The 20,465-nt window shown below is 43.0% G+C and overlaps 1 protein-coding gene across 2 annotated transcripts in view; it reads right to left on the reverse strand.

Moving 5' to 3' along the window:
* Nucleotides 1-20,465, reverse strand: part of FOXN1 (forkhead box N1) — a 530,094-nt gene that overhangs the window by 466,673 nt on the left and 42,956 nt on the right. For both annotated transcript variants that reach the window (XM_086955164.1, XM_086955163.1), the window contains exon 2: nucleotides 11,598-11,746. In XM_086955164.1, coding sequence (XP_086811290.1) covers nucleotides 11,598-11,616 — 19 coding nt within the window. In that variant the 5' untranslated portion in view covers nucleotides 11,617-11,746. The remainder of the gene's footprint in view (nucleotides 1-11,597; nucleotides 11,747-20,465) is intronic.

A 20,465-nucleotide genomic window follows, 5' to 3' on the forward strand; every position in this document is an offset into this window, starting at 1 on the left:
AGGAACTGTGCCCAATGTCCGGCTGGGTAGGTGAAGGTCAAGGGGAAAACCAAGGCCAATCTCCTCATTAGCTGTCTAGCATCTCCATCGGTCTTCAGCCATGTTACTCATGTCTCAGCATTCAGGGAAAACCAGTTTTTAGTTTTTTTAATTTGCGACAATTATATAGCACTTGTCTAGACCCGGAGGTAACAGAGCGCTTAACCAGAGGATCGTTGCATTAAAAGGTACATCAAAAAGGATTATATAGAGCTGGCTAGACCCTGAGGTGTCTGGTTTTAGGAACGTTATCACAATAACGTCTCTTATCGAGTGTGGGAGCTTTCCCATTTGCTAGGCTTCCTCATTCACTTCCAGTAAAATAGGGGCTAGCTCTTCAATGGATTCCTTATAAAATTCAACAGGAAGGGCTTCACGCCCAGCAGCGTGTCCCTTCTTCATAAATTTAATTACATAATATCTTAAAATATGATTGGTTGGTATAATGGTTCAAATTCAACTACCTCAAGCCACATCAGTTTAGCCTATCTAGGAAGGTGTGTGCTTCTATCGCTTAGCCAGCAGATCAGGAGACGTATAGTGTTGTGTAAACATTATTGAAGACGTCCAGTATACATTCCCTGGAAATGATCTCCACTACATTGTTTAATCCCTTGCGTGCTGCCGTTGGCCGACGGGAGCACTACCTCGCTAGTGGTGCCGCCGACCAACGGCTGACGCGGCCCTATCCATTTTATGGAAGTGCCGCACTGCTGCGAAATCACGGCCGCGGCAAAAGGGTTAATGTCAGGGAAACCGAAGCAAAATTTATGCCCTGCGCATTCTCCCTCCCCATTGCTTCTGGCTGTGCTATACTTACTTATTAATTCAATATCCCTGCATGCTTCATCTTTAAATTCCTCTACCTTGCTGCAGTTTGATCCCAGGGAGGTGTGGTGTGGTTAGGTAAGTCGCCAAGTGTCTTTTCTAGATCACATATTTCTCCTCCCAGTCACGCAAGTCAGGATATTATGGATTTGAGAATCCCTTTTCCCTTGGAGATGCGTTCACCTCATATTACTGTATTAAAGGTCTCCCATATTAGTGGAGAATAGTGAACAGTTCTTCTTAATTTCAAAATAAATGTTTTAATCAATTCTCTAAGACCCTTCTTGAACACTGGGTCTAAGAGGCAAGCAGGCTGTAGTCGCTAGACAAACTGTGGTTGCCATTCACTACGAATAGCTAAGCTAAGGACAATCAAGGAGTGGTCTGATAATGTCCTAGAGAGAGTGAGAAAGGGTTAGGCCCATTCCGTTATATTTTATAGTGCCTATCCAGAAATAATTTATTATAAGGAGCCATGGACAGTAGGACGGAATTTAAATTCACCCTCTCGTGGGTACCTGACTTTCCATAAGTCAAGTAGTTTGTGCTGCTGCGTAATATTAAGCAGTGTGTCCGTTGCCTTACTATGCCTCCTGGTACCCTCCATGCATGGTGTACTTCCAGGTTGAGAATCAAATTGTGATCACCTCCCCACATAATCCGTTGTGTTTTCAGGAACATACATTTCGCAATTATTTGATAAAATAATTCAAGACAGTCTTGCATTTGGGCATAACAAATTAGCACTGTAATATGTGTCTAGTGCAGAATACCCCATGCAATCCGATATAGACCTTCCTCAATCATGTGAGTGCTAAGGTGCCTAAATTACACACCCAGAATAGCAACCACCATAGAATATGTTGAATTCGATGAGAAAAAGCAGAGGGCCCAGCAGTAGCATGCTCTATTGTTTGAGCGGTTTGGAAGAAAAGCAAAGCACCCTAAAATTTTAACAGAGTACACCATCAGATCAAAATTAAACCTAGCATTTTCTGTGAATGAAATTCCAGACTAGGATATACCATAGTAAGGACAGAGTAGCAAGAAAAAAACATCATGATTGACCTGATGTGTGACATAACTAGCACAACTTGAGTGAGATAACCATCATTATAATTAGACAAGCGGTCACTACTGAGTCCATAGTCTCCTGCTGTTTCTCTGCAGACATGTTTTTAAGTCTACCAGCAATGTCTAATCAATCCAGGACTTAAACGTTTTATTTGCTTTAATAACTGTTGGATCCATGGTTAGTGTGGCTACAATTCTCCTGGAGACTTTCTCCACATCACTGAGGAGAGCTTCTGCGGCTGGGCTGCCAGAAGCAGGAGAATTCCTGCACGATATAGGGTGTCTATTTAAAAATGGTAAGCATCTTTATTTTGTAATGAAAAATGCACCTTGCAAGGTAGAGCAGGACCTACTGAATGCCGCATTCCTGTAATTTCTTTTTTACTCTAGCAGGTTTTCACAATACCTCCTTCACAGTTTGAAACATAATAGGAAAAAGACATGCCTTCATATGGGATTACCTTCCTTTTGAGTGCGAGTTACAAAATCTTCTCATTGTCGTGATCATGGAGTAGTTTTGCAATGATAGGGTGGAGCAGATCCCTATCGACCAACATAGGCACTAGGGAGTGGCAAGTTCTTTCCACTTCTTAGTATCCGTGAGAGTATTTCACCACGAAAAATAATTAGTAACATTTTTCAACTAAGTTCTCGCTGTGTTTCATCACTGTGGATTCAGCTACTCCTGTGATTCTGAAGTTGTTCCTCTTTGAGCATGCCTCCTGGTCTTTGTTGTTAAACCTGATATTTTATATCTCATTTACCGTTTCCTTAACTTTCTTGGCCTGCCTAATGTCACAGTCAATGTCTGAGATTCTACTCTCTCTCTTGTCAATTAGGTTATTCGGTTTGTCGAGTCTCTTTCATATCATCTAGTCGACAAGGATGGTTTTGATCTCCAGAAGTAATGTTTTTACCTCTGTTGCCCACCAGAAGTCAGCTCCCACTGACTCTGGGTTATCATTTTGTTGTGCTTTTTCCATCTTTGGCTATTCAGCAGCGTTCTGAGATTTGCACATGAGTCAGATTTGGAGGGGGTCCACTTTGCCCTTGTTTAGTGTTTTTAAATTGCGCTGTAGTCAATGGTAAAAAAGCAATCAATGTTACAGTTTCAGTGTTATCACATCAATCAACTAACACTTACTTGGTATTCTCCAATGAGTTATTCTTTCTCTTTTTTATGTGTCAACACAAAGTCATCTATTAATGCAAGTGAATAATTGTCACCCCACACCCAGTGTGAGAATAAGAGGCACAGTAGGTCAGGCTCACACACACAAAGCCCATCAAAAATGGCTGGCACCCATTGTTGTCAGGTCAAATGATTCAGTCCCGTCCAGTTTCCACCCAGTCCCAGTTAGTTTCATTTTGTGCAGGCAAAGTCAGAGTCTAATCAGCCCAATGCCACCCAACAGTGGTTGTTATGTTCTCTGATGCATGTATTAGGTATCAAGGTGCAGGGCACATTTCACCTAGGGAAACCATATCTGCTCCCAAAGTCCCACTACAGGGCCTGAATCTTGTGTTCATCAAGCTGTTTAAAAACAGCTTTTGGCCTTGTGGTTTCGCCATCTGCATATGCCCCTCCTGTGCCGCACTCACCATTAGCTGGGTGTCAACGGGCCCTCCAGTGCCCACTCCTCTGCCCGAGTAGATAGGCCCAACACCCTGTTAGGCAGCGGCAATCTCAGTTTTCGCCCTCTGGAGTTCCACGCCAGCATCCACTCTGATTCCAAGGCAGCAGCAGTCCCCTCATCCTCTGCATTGCTCTTCGGGTGGGTACGGTGACTTAGCACAGCAAGCTCACTCTTCTTCTGTCGCTCAGGACTAGGTCCAGCATGTCACTCAGCCACGGAGAGGTAACACCTTCCTCCAGGAAATTGCTCCCCCAATATCTACCAGACACAGTCAGGGCTTTATCTCGCTTTGCAGATCATGCGCTATTAGAAAATCGTCCAATTATGGTTAGATGGGTTGCTTTAAAATAAGGAGTTTATGGATATCAGGTACAGCCGTCGGAGCAAACTCTAAAACCCACCATCTTGTTTGGAGATCTCTGGCTTCCACAATCATTACGCATTTCAAAGTAAATATCACAGATTTTCATGGTAGTCTTTCATCGTTGATGATGAATCGAGAGAACATCCCACTCTCTCTGATCCTTTGTTGCATAGTTCCACCCACTTGCACAGTTCTTTTTTCCCATACCTTCAGCGATGGTGCTCCTAGACTCGTCCCACGCATTACTATCTGGCCAGTCGCATAGCAAGATGCTTTAGTGGCATGTCACCTTTCGTGATCCTGACCTGGGTAACCATCGCAGAAGGGAGGCATGTGGGACGAATCCAATTGCAGACCTGCAACTTGCTTTAAACAGTCTTCAATCCCAGTAGGGAGACAGCATCGGGCAACACCAGAACATATACAGGCGGTCGGCTTCATTTTCTCTGCATCTAGGGAATTGATTAGATACCGCAGTAAACATTGGGTGGAGTCAGCCAGTGGTCAGGCACGTGCGGTGTAAAATATGAAACTGCAATAACCTAACCTAAACCTAGCATAACGTGCCACAGTCTGCGGGGTTGCCACCTGCTCAGATCTTCTGCCACATTTCTCTTAACGATGCCGATTTTATTTTTGTCATTCCTATTTACTTCATATATTTGACTTACTGACCTATGTGAGCTACTCAGCCCTTTTACTGTTGTCAATAAAATGTGAGCGGTCGGAGGGACCAGTCTTAAGCCACCAACAGTCTATTTTGTATGAAGCACATTATTAAAGGGCAGAAATCTCCCCACATTTACTTTATATGATTGTTTAAGTTCCTGAAATGTGCTGAACGTTGCTCCTTCAAGCAGGCCTACAATGGATGTTATATCAGCTGCACCCCAGGCACTTGTCTGTAGCTGGCACATCAATGCATGAAAAGCTGGTAATGCCCTAATAGACACATGTGGCGCAATTGGTGTTATAGTCTTAGTGATAGATAGATAGAAAAAGCTTTATTCGAGTTATACACTCATAAAAGCACACACATAAAAATGCATACATTTCTAAAAGCATCAACATCCTATAACAATAAATTTATAATTAAAAATACATGATATATAAGATAAAAATTGTTATCAATTAGAATTAAAAATAGCTTTTTCATGATATGCGGAAACTAAATGCATGTTACAATATAGCAACCTCCAATTTGCGGACCATTCCTAGGTTTATACAATAGGAACTGATACCATACATATTAGCCGCATTTTTAAATTTAAAATTCATATATATCTCCCAGTTGTTGTCTGCAAGGATAAGTCGTACATAGGAAAGTGTAAAATTCATAACACCTTAGAGGATAGAGCCCTCCTCCTTATAGACCAAGCCCACCCCAGATATTTAGCAGTTCCAACTACGATTGGTATTTCAGTGGAGGAACAAATAATTCTCAGCCCCTCAACACCACTTTGGACACCGAGGTTCCTACAAACTGGTGCCAGCCAAGAATTTCTTGGATTTACATAAGCATCGCATAAAAAAAGAAAGTGTGCGATGCTTTCCTTAGGGGCCCCACATGACGGACAACACGAGTCACTATTAGTTCTCCATCTCGACGTCATGCACCTCAGGGGGAGAGAACCTGCCCTTAATTGGAAAAATAATTTCCTGTCTAATGGGACAGTTATGCTGTCCCAATATTTTTCTAAGGAAGGTCTTTGTTTAATTTCCATAAATCTACCCCCCATGGATTCCGAGGTTGCGCTCCTCCAAAGTTTCTGATCGATATAATTCCAATATAGTTCTTTAATACTGGATTTGCTTGGGAATACTTCCCCAAGGGGTTTTTCCCATAATTTGGAGAGCCCAAGCTCAGCAAGGGTGTCCCTTAGCATTTTTAACCATGTGATTTTACGAAAAACATCTAATTTGGCTAGTGCTAAGAACCCCTCAGCATAGTGTCTAATTTCCATTGTTGTCCATAGGCGTCTCCAATAGAGGATAGGCCTCAGACGGGCACGGTCACTAAGCGATCTTCTACCTAGATCCAAACCAAGCGGTATCAGTGGGGTACTTTGGGGTAGACAAGTTATCCCTCTCATAAACCTGTTCTCTGATCTTTGGAGGGTAGTAAGACTCTCAAAGCCCCAGACTTCAGCCCCGTAGAGGGTTGCGCCCAAGGCTTTTGCGTCGTAGACCATCAGAACGGGTTTTACAGGCCTGGTTTTGGATTTTACTTGCTCAACCCTGAGGGCTCCCGAGATCTGTTGGTGTTTCAACACCGCCTTCTCTATGTGTCGTGACCAACCAAGTTTGCTTGAAATCTCGACCCCAAGGTATGTAAAAACATTTACCAACTCTAATTTGGCGTTGTTCAAAAATACATTGGGTCGAGATTGACGCTTTTGCCCAAAGGCCATCAACTTGGTTTTGTTTACATTAACCTCAAGACCCCGTTCTTTACAGAATGAGTCAAAAATGTTCAAAGCTCGCTGAAGACCCGACGGGGTTTTGGACACGATCAAAGTATCGTCAGCGAACATCAGAATTGGAACTCTGATGCCCGCTAGCGAAGGTGCGTCAACCATTGCAACCGTCATCCTGTCTACAATGCCATTAAGGAACAGGGAGAACAGCAGGGGTGCCATTGCACATCCCTGCCGGACCCCCCGCTCGACTGGAAAGTTGGTAGTGGTTTCCCCATTCCTCCCCCACTGAACCTTTGCATAGTTACTTTCATGCAAACGCATTATCAGCGTAAGCAAATCAGGTGGGACCCCTATTTTGGACAGAACCTCCCACAGCGTGCACCTGGGCACCAGATCAAAGGCAGCCCTTAGATCAACAAATGCTACATAGAGGCTGCCTTTGCCCAGGAGTACAGTCCCCCACCGCAGCATGGTGAAACGAAAAATTTGGTCGACCGTACTGGTTGCACGTCTGAATCCTGCCTGGAAGGGGGATAAAGCATTGTTATCATCTACCCAGGCCATAAGTTTGTCGACCAGCATCTTCCCCACTACTTTTTGCATGGTGGCCAGCAAACTTATTGGTCTATAATTTGCCGGGAGTGACCGATCCCCTTTCTTGAAGATCGGTATTATTATTGCCCCCTTCCATATACTTGGGATTTTTGCCCCTTTCGCTAGGCCGTTTCCCAACAAGGTCGCGTATTTTGCCCACTGGACCTTGTCGTGTTTAAAAATATCTGAGGGGATTCCGTCAAGCCCAGGGGCTTTTCCCCCCTGCAAACTTGCTATTACGTGTTCCGCGTCCTTAATTGAAAATAAATCACCCTTGCAGAATACCAAAGGGATTGGTTCAATGGCCATTGTATCCCTACTCTCAGCATACTGGGGTTTAAAATATTCGACCCACAACGCCTCATCGACATTGTTGTCGGGATTGTTAGGGGCGCCCCCTCTTCCCCATTTCACAATTTTCCTGAAAAGTCTGGAATCCTTTTGTCCTGAAGCCTCGAGTAGCTCCTCCCAGTACTCCTCATCCCACCGCTTCTTAGCCTTGCGGATACTGTCCTTATAAAGTTTCCTGGTGGCGCTAATCGAGGCCTTGTCCCTGCTTTTGAGTGCTCTGCCCAACTCCAGTCTGGCTACCCTGCACGGTTTGTTGAACCAGGTCGCTATTGTAATTGGTACTTTCCTGTTAGTCTTTGCAGGCTTGGTGCGGTTTTATCAAGGAGAAGAATGTGTCGTGTATATCAGCTATTTGGGCAGAGTCTGGTGTTACCTTGTCTACTTTTGCCATGGCATCAATAGCATTGACTGTCTCCATATTAATGGACTCCATAATGGACGAATTGGCCAGGACGTATGGCCATCTCACCCGTCTTAAGTCATTAGCCATAACAGGTACACTCCCACAGCCTGAGACTAGGTTAGTTCGTGCGGCCTTCCACCATGAGTGGGAGACACAGAGGGGGTTATGGTCACTTTCTACTCTCCCCACAATTTCCATGTCGCCCACTCCACACCATAACTCAAGACTACAGATGACATAGTCAATCCTACTTTTATTGTGCCCATTGTCGAATGTACAATTGCCACCTTGGTCGCTTTTTGTCCTGCCATTAAGGGCCCTCAAACCATACTCCAAACATAACGCGTTCAACAACAAAATGTCTTTTGTCCAGCGCTTCACAGGTATGAGGTTTAGATTTGGGATGCCCCAAAGGGCATCTTCCTCAATTCCTATTGGGTATGCATTGTTTTCTAAAGGCTAAAAAGTCCTATTCAAATCACCAGCCAAGATTACTTTGTTTCCCAATGACCGGGATTCAAGGGAGGCGGATAGGACCTCTAGGGTAGGAGAATTCCCAAGACTCCTGCCCCTAGCATATATATTGTAGATGTCTATCAAACCACCCTTTCCTACGGATAATCTCAATAATTGTATGTCCTTGCAACCTAGATCAATAATTTTTGCTTTGACATTAGAGTTTTGTTTGATCCAAATTGCGAGGCCACCCATAGGTCTACCCCTGGGACCTCTCGTAGCTGGTATACAAAAATTTAAATATCCTTGGAGATAAATTGGGTCAGAAGCCCACGTCTCTTGGAAAAGGCACATTTCGAATCCACTTACAAAATCAATCCAATGCTGTGACAATAGTCTGGCCCCCAGCCCCGCTATGTTCCATGACAAAAGTCTCTCCAGAGTATTTTCTATACAAGTGCCCTTTTCGTTAAATGCCATAGGCAAGAAATCATCCAGCTTCCCACCATCACAATCCTTTCCTAAAACAATATTTATACAATTTACATCTATTCCCTCCTTCATACAAATAGTGGTTGAAATGCCTAGTTCACCCGCACAACCTGCCGGACTTGCAATGGTGCTCCCATCATTCACCTTCACTACTTCAGATGTTGGGCTCATTTCAACTTCATTGTGTATCATTGTTTCAACAGGGTTACTCCCCCCAACTTTTTCCCCTTCCAGATGTAATTGCGTGACTGATCTATGTCAACATCCCCATCTCATCTGCCCCTGCCCATTTTGGGAAATAAATGCCGGTATATAGCAATTATTTGATCTTGGTAGTGGAGCAGCAATGGGGCCAGCCTCTACCCCAGTATAAGGACTGGATCTCAGTAGCTCCCTACAGCCCCCTAGGTGAATGACCGGTCTGGGATAAAAGAAAGTGAGGTCCACAACCCCAATCCCACCTATGTTAGTATTCCAGCCAGGTCCCGTTATCAACCCCACAACCCTTGGATCCTGGAAGTTAATTATAATGCACTCACCCCCCTGCTTTTTTAAAGTATTCCCTATCCAGTTAACCCTTCTTGCCCCAATTATCAAGCCATCCACTCCCCCTGGCAGGGGTCTATTGACGCTAAGCCAATGCATGGCCTTGTTTTTTAGCATGTCATAGGTTTCTCTTTGGCCCTCCATTAGTGGTGGTACATTCATAAGTATGGCCACATATGGGTGGGAGTCCGGGGTGAGCTGTACTGGGGGGATCCTAGTCGGTAGTTTAGTTATATGGGGTTCTGTTTGTGCTTGCTCAGGAGGAGCACGGCACTGTGTAAGGATGTTTTCCACTGCCACAACAGAATTAGTCCCGTTCCCGGTACTAGGGGCATCCCTTGTGGGACCACCACCCATTGCTATCTGGGAGGTAGGCCCCCCCTTATTCCCGTTGCCATTGCTAGAAGGGATTTTGTCCTTTCCTGGCCATTTGGCCGCAATTTTCCCCGGTCCGGTCGGCAGAAGTGTGGCATTTTTACTAATAGTGGTGGGCAGGTTTTTCAGACTATCCTTGCTACCCTTGTTGGCAGTGTTATTGGGCTTAGTTTTCCCACTATTGCAAACGATTTTGGTGGACATTAAATCAGATACATTCTTGCTATTCACCCCTTTATTTCCCTGGACAGGAGTAACATTTGCAGGCGCGAATTGTGAGTCTACCAACGCGACTCCTTGGTCTTTATCAACTATCTGTTGGTGTTTCCCAATCTCACCCATTTTATTGCCAGCCTTAATTAGTGATTTGATAGAAAAAAAATTATCTAGGCTAGCTTGTTCTAGGTGGTCAAGTTGTTCAGTTAACTTTTGCAGTCTAAGCTCTACGGGATGTAGGAGGGAACGCATTATTTTTTCCACTTCTACCAGGAAGTCATGTTTGGGAGATAGTGGCCCCGGTATTGCTATGCAGGTTGGATCTACGGCTGGTGCCACCAATTTTGTAGGAGGCACCATAATTACAGGGTCCACTTCTAATTGAGCTGCTATGGCCTCCCCCGTTGGCATTACTGCGTCATTCTTTACAAGGTCATTGCTTGAGAATGGTTTGGAACCCACCTTCCTATGCTTTCTAACAGGTTTTTGGGGTTGTAATTTTTTGGCAGTAATAGTCTTAGTGCATATTAGCATTCTGGCTATACAGTGTCTACCAACCAGAGTTAATCTGGTATATTTACTGTATCTAGCAGGCAGCCAATGGGACCTTGTTCCTTCCCTCCCATCATTGTATAATGTAATTCTGCTCCCGCCGCCTCTGAGACCCACCTGGCCACCCACCGCCAGGTAGTAGAGTTCCATCTCCGGTGCACCGGGACCGCCCTCCTTCCCTCGCTGGGAGCAGCAGTATTTTCAGTCCACATTTGTGGCTACCACCACCACACAAGCTCGACCAGCAGATCATTGAGTCTTCTAAACATACTAAGAAAGATCCTGATCTGTAATGTCACAAACTAATGAAGCAGTTAAAGAAGAACAATCATCCTGGATATGGCTCTTCTTTCATGATCCTCAACCTGTGGAATATACAGATTCAGCAAACGACACTAGCAATCACCTCACAAAAATGGTAAGACGCCACATGCACTGTTGTGTCCACCCTTCCACCCCTCTGCAGCCCTTATGCTCATAATGAGTGGCGCTCACTCTATACCTCTATGTCTGCACAAACCGCACAGTGCCCATCTTTTCCCACATAGACCTGATTGCAGCCAACGCCCTTTCGACCATATACCCGAAGAGTACCCAGGATCCCTCGAGTCAGGGTGCACCAGTGACCTCTTGGAGCTACAAAGCTCTATACAGATGATGTGTACGCTGTAGCCATTTATTCAACAATCCAAAGCACTTTCAGCCTCATTATGGGTATGGAAAGCACTTTAAAAAAAGCCAGACAATAGAATGCTCTGGAATACCTCATACACCTCACTATAGAGTCTCAACAGAGCGTTCCCCATACACCCAGTTACAGTCTCCCAGTTAGGTGTATCTAATTACCCACATTCCATATGCTCGGGGCTTTGCACCTCACATTTCCCCCTTTAGACTTTCAGGAGAGTGTACCACACCTACAGTGTACTGCAAGCGTCAGGGCTGTGTACCAGACATGTTGCATTTCATGGTCTCAGTAGGTCTTTCCTTGCACTGCATCCAGGGTTTGCAAGTGTACCCTTCAGGCGAAGGTTCATGGTGTCAGGCCTGTCAGCTTCAAAATGAAAATTGTATAGTTTCTAGGGATTTTCTGCAGATAATGGAGTTAGTGGTCTTGGGTGGGTTTGGCATAGAGCAGCGTTAAAGAATAACCAAGTCTGTGCAGTGTATATTTTATCATATGGATATTATAGAGAAATGTGGTGAGCTCATACATTAAAGCTGAAGGAATGAAGGCTGCATGTTCCTACCTGTCTCTAATTTGGCCATGCTGCTGCAGTGTAGACGGTAGATATTATTATGCAAATGCCATGTGTCTGTGTCAGCTGTGTCCTCTCACATGGCATTATGTCCTCTGGAAACCATCTTCATGCAGCACGCGCTGTGCATCTTCTACCTCCTGTGTGAACAGATAAAGACTCAATACAGTTACTACACTTGAGCTGCCTTTACATTCTGCTACACTGAATGCTTGTAGTTTGAAAGACAGATACTCAGCACAACTGTAATACTCATAACATGAAATTGAGGTGATTTTCATTTGGTGGCTATCAAATGTTGTCTCAGTTAAACAGTGCATATTATCCCTATGATAACTATGCTGTCGGCTCTTGGATCAATGGAGGTTAGGAATATTAATCACTGCTTATTGGTCTATACGGTGTAATTCCTAGTCAGAGGTACGAATTTTCATTTCAAAACGACCTGGTTCCTGGGACCTGTGCATTGCATTTTAGATGTACTGGAAAACACGGGTTTGAGGCAATCTGGTAATTTCTTTGTAGGGATTGTGCAATCTAGAAATTCTAATCTCTAGGTATCTTTATGTTGGAGCTCATACAGTTGGCTATTTATCCGGCCGCCAGACAAATAGTACATAATCTCTGCTTTTTTTCCCAGCAGGGGGCAAAATATTATACAGTCTCAGTTATTCAGCTAGAGGCCAGCTGGATATCTGAAATGTCACTGTTTATCTGGCTGCCAGTTAAGTAGCAACAAATATGCGCTATTTGACCGGCGACCGGATAGTGTGAAAGTGGACTTCATTTAGCCAGAAAGTAACAAAAAAAGGTACTCCAAGGAATGGCAGTGTGGTAATAGGGGTGCAGTAAAGTTTGTGATGAATTTAAAAGTAAGTGCATATACACATGAACAATAGTATGTACAAGCGTGGGTGCATATATTAGACTGAGGGTGTTGTAAAATGAACAGAACAAATGTAGAAATAACTTCTGCTTCAGGAGTTACAGGTTATGGCACACACATATTTTGTGCTCCAGACTGACAGTAATTGCAAATTTCTCTTTAAAGTTATATCTGCAAAGAATATGAAGCGTTTTTAAAGAATGTTACAAAGCACACACCTCAAGAGTTAAAGTACAGTATTTCAGTGTCACAAGAGGATTGGGTATAGAGATGCATAGCCCCCGATTACTGCAATACCATTCCCCACTGGTACTTTAGTAATTGTAAATCCGTTTCACTGGAGGTAGAGCAACTCGTTATTAGCATAAAAGAAAAAGTTCTCATGATGCCAACTGATATGGTTTAGTTCATATTCATAATTTCGCTATAGGCCAGATCCTTTTCTTACACCTGTCTTCATTAGGGATTCTTTTTATTCTAACAGCCACACCCAACAGGGGCTTCTAGAAAATTATCTTTGTCAAGGCTGCAAATATTTAAGAAAAATATATCGTATGAAGGTAAACATTGATTTATATCTGTCAAAAAAATTCTAAAAACACTACTAATGTTACTGCATATAACTTTTCACAATAGTTTACCAAAATGTTACAAAAAAAATTGTAATTTGCTTGCAGGAGACCTGGCTATCTGGTAACACTCCTTTTAAGGGTTACTTGAAAAATAGCTGTGAGACACAACATAAGATCCTAGGCCGTCAAATAGGGGACCTATTAACATTTATTTCTATAAAAAAAAATCAAATTTCAAGTGTAAAATAAATTGCGAATGGCTGCACGCGACAATGATATCTCTTGACACTAGTACTATAAATCAAACAGGATTATTTATTGGTAGTAAAAGTATATGTAGACTGGGTGAGTAAGCAATCAAGCAAAGAGCAGGTGTCACAGTTCTGGGAAGATATCTGGGATTTAGGTGCGAATAGCAATCATGTCTTGGTCATGATAATGGGAGACTTTACCATATCTGCATGATCTATTTCTTTCCTGACTGGATTTAAATGCATATTGCAGTCATACAATATACCACGGGACAAATTTCCAATGTTTCCTTTGTTTTTGTTCTGAAATTTTTTTTCCAATGTTTCCTTTGCAGAAAGTATTGCAAACAAAACAGGTGATGGACCGAATGTGGATCAATGTCACACATTCAACCCAGTCAAAAGATCTGGGCCCAAATCCATCATTTTTTTGCACTCCACACCACCCTGGGTTAGACAATGGCGATATGCAAATCAGCTCTGACCCTGTGCCCCATGGGAACAGTCCAGTCCGAACTACAAAAGCCATGTCCTTCCCAGAACGGAATCAAGCATCCGAGGACCGGACCGGTTTCGAGGTAACACCTCTCATCAGCCCGGCTAGCTTGACTCCAGTGGTGTGGAGTGCCTGGGACCCACGTCTGAGCATCCCCAGCGCACTTATGGCGGTATTGCAAACAAAACAGGTGATGGACCGAATGTGGATCAATGTCACACATTCACCCCAGTCAAAAGATCTGGGCCCAAATCCATCATTTTTTTGCACTCCACACCACCCTGGGTTAGACAATGGCGATATGCAAATCAGCTCTGACCCTGTGCCCCATGGGAACAGTCCAGTCCGAACTACAAAAGCCATGTCCTTCCCAGAACGGAATCAAGCATCCGAGGACCGGACCGGTTTCGAGGTAACACCTCTCATCAGCCCGGCTAGCTTGACTCCAGTGGTGTGGAGTGCCTGGGACCCACGTCTGAGCATCCCCAGCGCACTTATGGCGGTATTGCAAACAAAACAGGTGATGGACCGAATGTGGATCAATGTCACACATTCACCCCAGTCAAAAGATCTGGGCCCAAATCCATCATTTTTTTGCACTCCACACCACCCTGGGTTAGACAATGGCGATATGCAAATCAGCTCTGACCCTGTGCCCCATGGGAACAGTCCAGTCCGAACTACAAAAGCCATGTCCTGCCCAGAACGGAATCAAGCATCCGAGGACCGGACCGGTTTCGAGGTAACACCTCTCATCAGCCCGGCTAGCTTGACTCCAGTGGTGTGGAGTGCCTGGGACCCACGTCTGAGCATCCCCAGCGCACTTATGGCGGTATTGCAAACAAAACAGGTGATGGACCGAATGTGGATCAATGTCACACATTCACCCCAGTCAAAAGATCTGGGCCCAAATCCATCATTTTTTTGCACTCCACACCACCCTGGGTTAGACAATGGCGATATGCAAATCAGCTCTGACCCTGTGCCCCATGGGAACAGTCCAGTCCGAACTACAAAAGCCATGTCCTTCCCAGAACGGAATCAAGCATCCGAGGACCGGACCGGTTTCGAGGTAACACCTCTCATCAGCCCGGCTAGCTTGACTCCAGTGGTGTGGAGTGCCTGGGACCCACGTCTGAGCATCCCCAGCGCACTTATGGCGGTATTGCAAACAAAACAGGTGATGGACCGAATGTGGATCAATGTCACACATTCACCCCAGTCAAAAGATCTGGGCCCAAATCCATCATTTTTTTGCACTCCACACCACCCTGGGTTAGACAATGGCTATATGCAAATCAGCTCTGACCCTGTGCCCCATGGGAACAGTCCAGTCCGAACTACAAAAGCCATGTCCTTCCCAGAACGGAATCAAGCATCCGAGGACCGGACCGGTTTCGAGGTAACACCTCTCATCAGCCCGGCTAGCTTGACTCCAGTGGTGTGGAGTGCCAAGAGCAGGTGTCACAGTTCTGGGAAGATATCTGGGATTTAGGTGCGAATAGCAATCATGTCTTGGTCATGATAATGGGAGACTTTACCATATCTGCATGATCTATTTCTTTCCTGACTGGATTTAAATGCATATTGCAGTCATACAATATACCACGGGACAAATTTCCAATGTTTCCTTTGTTTTTGTTCTGAAAATTTTTTTCCAATGTTTCCTTTGCAGAAAGTGGCCACCAAGATGCAACAAGATTTAGCGGAAAAGGAATTAATTTCTTTAAATGGTAGATCCTTAGCTGATATCTAGCCAGTAAATCCTTCCCCACAGGAATTTCGCCAAAACCTATTGATTATACTTTTATTCAGATATGATTTATGATCTTTGCAATAATATTTAGATTTTGCAGGTAGGAGGTAGGAGGGATTGAGCACTGACCTACAAAAGGTTACAATTTGGTATCTTGAATAGTGATCAAGTGTTGCCCCAAGGAAGTGAATACCCAAGAGAGTTAACTACTCATATAAATGAATCACATCTAGCTCTATTAGCTAATTTGTAATTGACTGTAGATGCAGGAAATATTAATGCTGACAGTAAAGATATACTGGATTGGTATAATAAGGTCATAACCAAGGTGGATGAATGCTTGGTGCTCTCTTTAAAGAGGAAATCACTCTACTTAAGATCTACTGACTATGAGACGCAGTGTATAGGCTGGTTTGATTTGCAAAGACGAGATCTGAAAAAATATATAGGACATTTGAGGAAATATATTGGGATGGAAAGAAATCTAGAAAGGGAAGCGATTATGTAGAAAACAAAAGCAGCATATGCTAAATTATTTAAAGAAATGAAGAGAAAGCCCCACAGAGCAAATTGAACATATTACAGGCAGCATTCTATCACAAAGGATATGTAGACATTTTGGGAACTGGTCAAGGAAGGAGGGAATAAAAGTAAAAATGGTCTGAATCTCAATATCTTGAAAGAACCCTAGGTTGATTTTTTGATGGAGTTGTTATCAGCCAAAAAAGAGGTATCTATTGGAGATATGGTTGAGCCAGACAAAGATTACCTCCTGTATGCAATAAAAAAAAATACTATAACAGGTATAAATTTGACTATAGATGCAGTCCATACAACAATCCGCCAATTATAGTTAAATCCAACTCAGATAGGTGGGCCAGTTTTTTTCATATCACCTTTACTGGTTTTCTGAAGGAGGGGACATTTCCTGAGAGTTGGAAAGGCACTATAATTAAACCAGTGTTTAATAAAAAAAGATTAATTTAGCCCCCAAAATTGTCAAATTAGTATAATTGATGTAAAGGCAAAGATATTTGCCATCACATCCTCCTTAATTTGAAGGATTGAATTGAGGATAAGGATGGGCATTTCCACGTGTCTCCTTGCATTGTTGAAAGAATTACATCATGACAATTAAGCATGGAAGAAACTGGAAACCAAAAGGATCCTCTCACGGAAAATTCAAATACATAATGGCCTTCGGCAGGGTTGCGATTTGGTGCCCATGTTTGCACTATATTTGGTCAATTTATCTGCTTTTTAGGTCTCGGCTAGACAGTGCATACGCTGTCTTGAAGAGACGTGTTTAATCTGTGGGCTTCAGCCCATCCACATGCTTCCCATTTGCTCGTTCCATCGGCTGTCTCATATTCTTTGTCATCATTTGCCCCTAGCATGCATGGTCATGCCTCTTTTTGTGTTTAACAACAATCGGTTCTGTGGGGGAAGCAATATTTCTTCTACAAAATATTATTTAGTCCCATATGTTACCAGTGAATGACAAATAGTGCATTTGTTGAAACAAAATAATATACAACACCAAGAAGAGATTTTAAGACACGGTATATTACTAATCATATATTGTGAAGTAATGCAGATAATAACCTATCACAGAACCACACTGGACTGTTACTTGATGTATACAACAACGAACTGGAAAATACAGAAATAACAAATATCATGACTAAAAGGTAATAAATATGTACGACATTACACAGATTAACATAAATGAAGCATTAAGGTTTACCAAGAAAACAGATGTCTGTTAAAGCAGATGTCCTTTTTAGGTCGAGAATCAGCGCATGCGCTGTCTGAAAGACCTGCGGTCAAGAATAAAAGCCCTCCATTACCACCTCCTCCTTACTGTTGGCTCATTCCAGCGTCATTCTTCTTTGCAGCCTCCTAAATTGTTTTGCCAGCCAATAACTCACTTCCTTTCATCTGAGGAGCACCGTTAAAGTACTGGGTACATTTGCATGCCTTCTTTATCTTCTGTTTGGAAGAACATTTTTTTAAATTGATTCTTCCGTCACTGCTTGTTTTCTTACTTTCCCTCCCTACCCCAACACTTGGCCATCACTATTTAAATATTTTTTAAATTAGTAGATTCCTGGTTTTGTGTATTTAAATTAGTAGATTAAGGGATTTGCTAAGAATCACAGAATGTTGAGCCAACGCCAAGGCTCAAACTCTGGTCTCCAGCTCCCAGGTCTGCAGGTCTGATAGCTGAGCCACATACTCTCCCTCTAGGGACTGCATGATATTATATATATTTACTTGTATGCAAACACGTTCCGTTAGGTACTACACACAGGCAAATTACAATGAAGAAATGTTAATAGCCAATGCTAGAAAAAACATGAAGGCATTCTTGCATTGGTTATCAACATTTCTCCACTGTAATGTGCCCCTGTGTAGTTTCTATTGGAACATGTTTCCTTAATGAAAGGAATTTCTTTTCTAGGCAAAGGGCGCAGTACCACGGCCTGTTGCTAGGCGTCTCTAGAATTTCCTCTATAGGTGACACAGGGACACCTAGTAACAGCCTGTAGTACTGCACCCTTTCCTTCGTGAAAGAAATGTCTTTGCTTATTATGTTACTGCTGACATAATTTGAAACAGAAAACAACTACTAGCATCTGCAAGGCCAGTAGCTCACATTTAGATTATTATGAGACCGATTGCATTGCAAATAAGAAGAAATCTTTTTTAGTTCATTAGTGTTTTTAGCGCTGCAAAAACAATGCTCACGTAGGCCTAGGAGAATGAGCGTTAATTGTGTGACTGTGCATGTCATACATTACGTATGCAGACAATGCTTGCACAATCTATACTGGCGTCTGAGGGAGGCCCTCAGTCAATACTGAAGCAGATATGAATTATCCAGATCCCAGCATTGCTGCTGTACATGCTACAGGGTGCTGCTTGGGTGACTTTCGAATAGTTTTTCTAGCAGTAATCCGTTTATCCGACTCTTATTCAAGCATTTCCAGTTAGATCTGCCAAGCTCATGTGCCGGTCTTTCACATCGTTGTAAATCACGGTTATGAGTGCATCAAATAAGGATGTTTTCTGTTATGGGTTAAAAACTCTCCCCTTGCTCGCCTCGGAGGGCTCGCAGAGCTATTTGCGGACTGTGCGGTGTTTCCTTAATATACACAAATGTAAGGTAGCATCACCTTACTGACGCCATCTGGACTTGAAGGGTCATCCCATCTATGCCTTGCCTACTTTCATTACATGTATTTACATCATAGGCTGAACCGTGCCATTTTAAAGTGCACGAGCCGACAGGCAAAACATTTCACATTGCAATACAGGACATTTATTTACATTTGCTCTGTGAGATGTTTGCTGTTATTTACACACCTCCCTTGCCGCCGCCTGATGTCATGGAGTCGGGAATCGGGCAGCTTCTGCTTGAGATGCCAGTGGAAACCGCCCACAGGTGAAAAAAATACAATATATCACCTGGGGAACAGCAAGGGAAACAATAAGGGCTTAATAGATAGGGTAGCAAAATATACTAATCGTGTTTTGCCTTGCATTAAATCACAAAAAGTGTCTACTAATTTGTTTATAATTGCTGTATTATATCAGGAAGACCAATGATCTACTCTGAAACAATAAACTATGACGTGCTTGATTTTAGTGTTGCATACGTTACATATGCAATATAGGGAAGCCTGAAATACCAGCATGAAACTTATAGAACATTTTCTTATAATAGCCTTTTTGTGGCATCTCTATTCACCCAACATAAACAAAAAAAAAATCACTTTCCTACTGAAAGAAGTTATAACACACAAGAGACAGCAATCCTTGTATAAAAGCAGGTCTCTAGTTTTCTAATTATAGGTGAGTTGCGGCCTCTTTAGTCACCTTCAATTAGGGAATGAAATAACGTCTAAACTGTAATAAGTTATATGGTTGAGTTTTAATATCACAATGCCTGTTACCAGAGCCAATAGCCATGGTGAAAGGAAGGCCTTATAGCACAATTGTAGCTGTCGTTTATACATCAGTGAAAGAGCTGGCTGTTTCTTCTGCTTATATGCCTTTCTTAAATGAAGTGTGATCAGCATATTACTTCATATTTTGAGTTACTTTTAATTTGATTTAAAATAAACTGAAACAAAATTACTGTGTACTTTGTACTTTGTGGTGTGTTTAATATAGCAATTTATCTTTTTAGTTCAAGCCTGGGTAGCTCATGCGCTGCTGCGAGGCATGCTGTATTGGAGTATGGCTTTGAAGCCCGTGCCTCTCCGCCCATATTTTTAATTGGCTTGTGGCATTGTCCTTCGTAAACGCTTGCTTCCGATTCATTATCAGGCTTGTCAGTGCTTGGTATCTCCTTGTCTGCGCTAGGATGCCTCAGGGTAACTATTGCGCTCTATAAATCGTCTTTCCATTCCATTCTTTCCATTCCATTTGTTACCTTCCATAACGACGGGACCTTTTGCTTGTCTTGTTACACTCTCTGCTTTATCTTAGCTGTGAGCACTATTTTGTTGAATGATTTGCCCCTATTCCACCCACTACGTTGTAGCACACCAGCAGGTTTTATTTTATTTAATAACGGTGGTCCGCTTTAACTATAACGGCCTTGTTTCTTTCTTTCCTTATTTTAGCATCGCAGTCTGCTTCAAGTATAGCGGGCACGCTTACTTATTTTTTTTTTTTGTTCGTTTGCTAGCCCCCATGCAGCGCTTTCACATTCATCAAGGCTTCGCCCCTTTCTTTAGACAAGCAGCATCTAAAGCAAGGTGCGCTGCCGCTATTAAAGTAAAAGTGGGGCATGGGCGCTTTTACAATAAAAAACATCTGTTGACAAATAGATGCTTTTTTTGTCAAACGCCCCATGCCATAATTTCACTTTAATGTTGAATCGCCTC

Source organism: Lissotriton vulgaris, chromosome 2_1 (genome assembly GCF_964263255.1).
Source record: "Lissotriton vulgaris chromosome 2_1, aLisVul1.2, whole genome shotgun sequence".
Lineage (NCBI taxonomy): Eukaryota > Metazoa > Chordata > Amphibia > Caudata > Salamandridae > Lissotriton > Lissotriton vulgaris.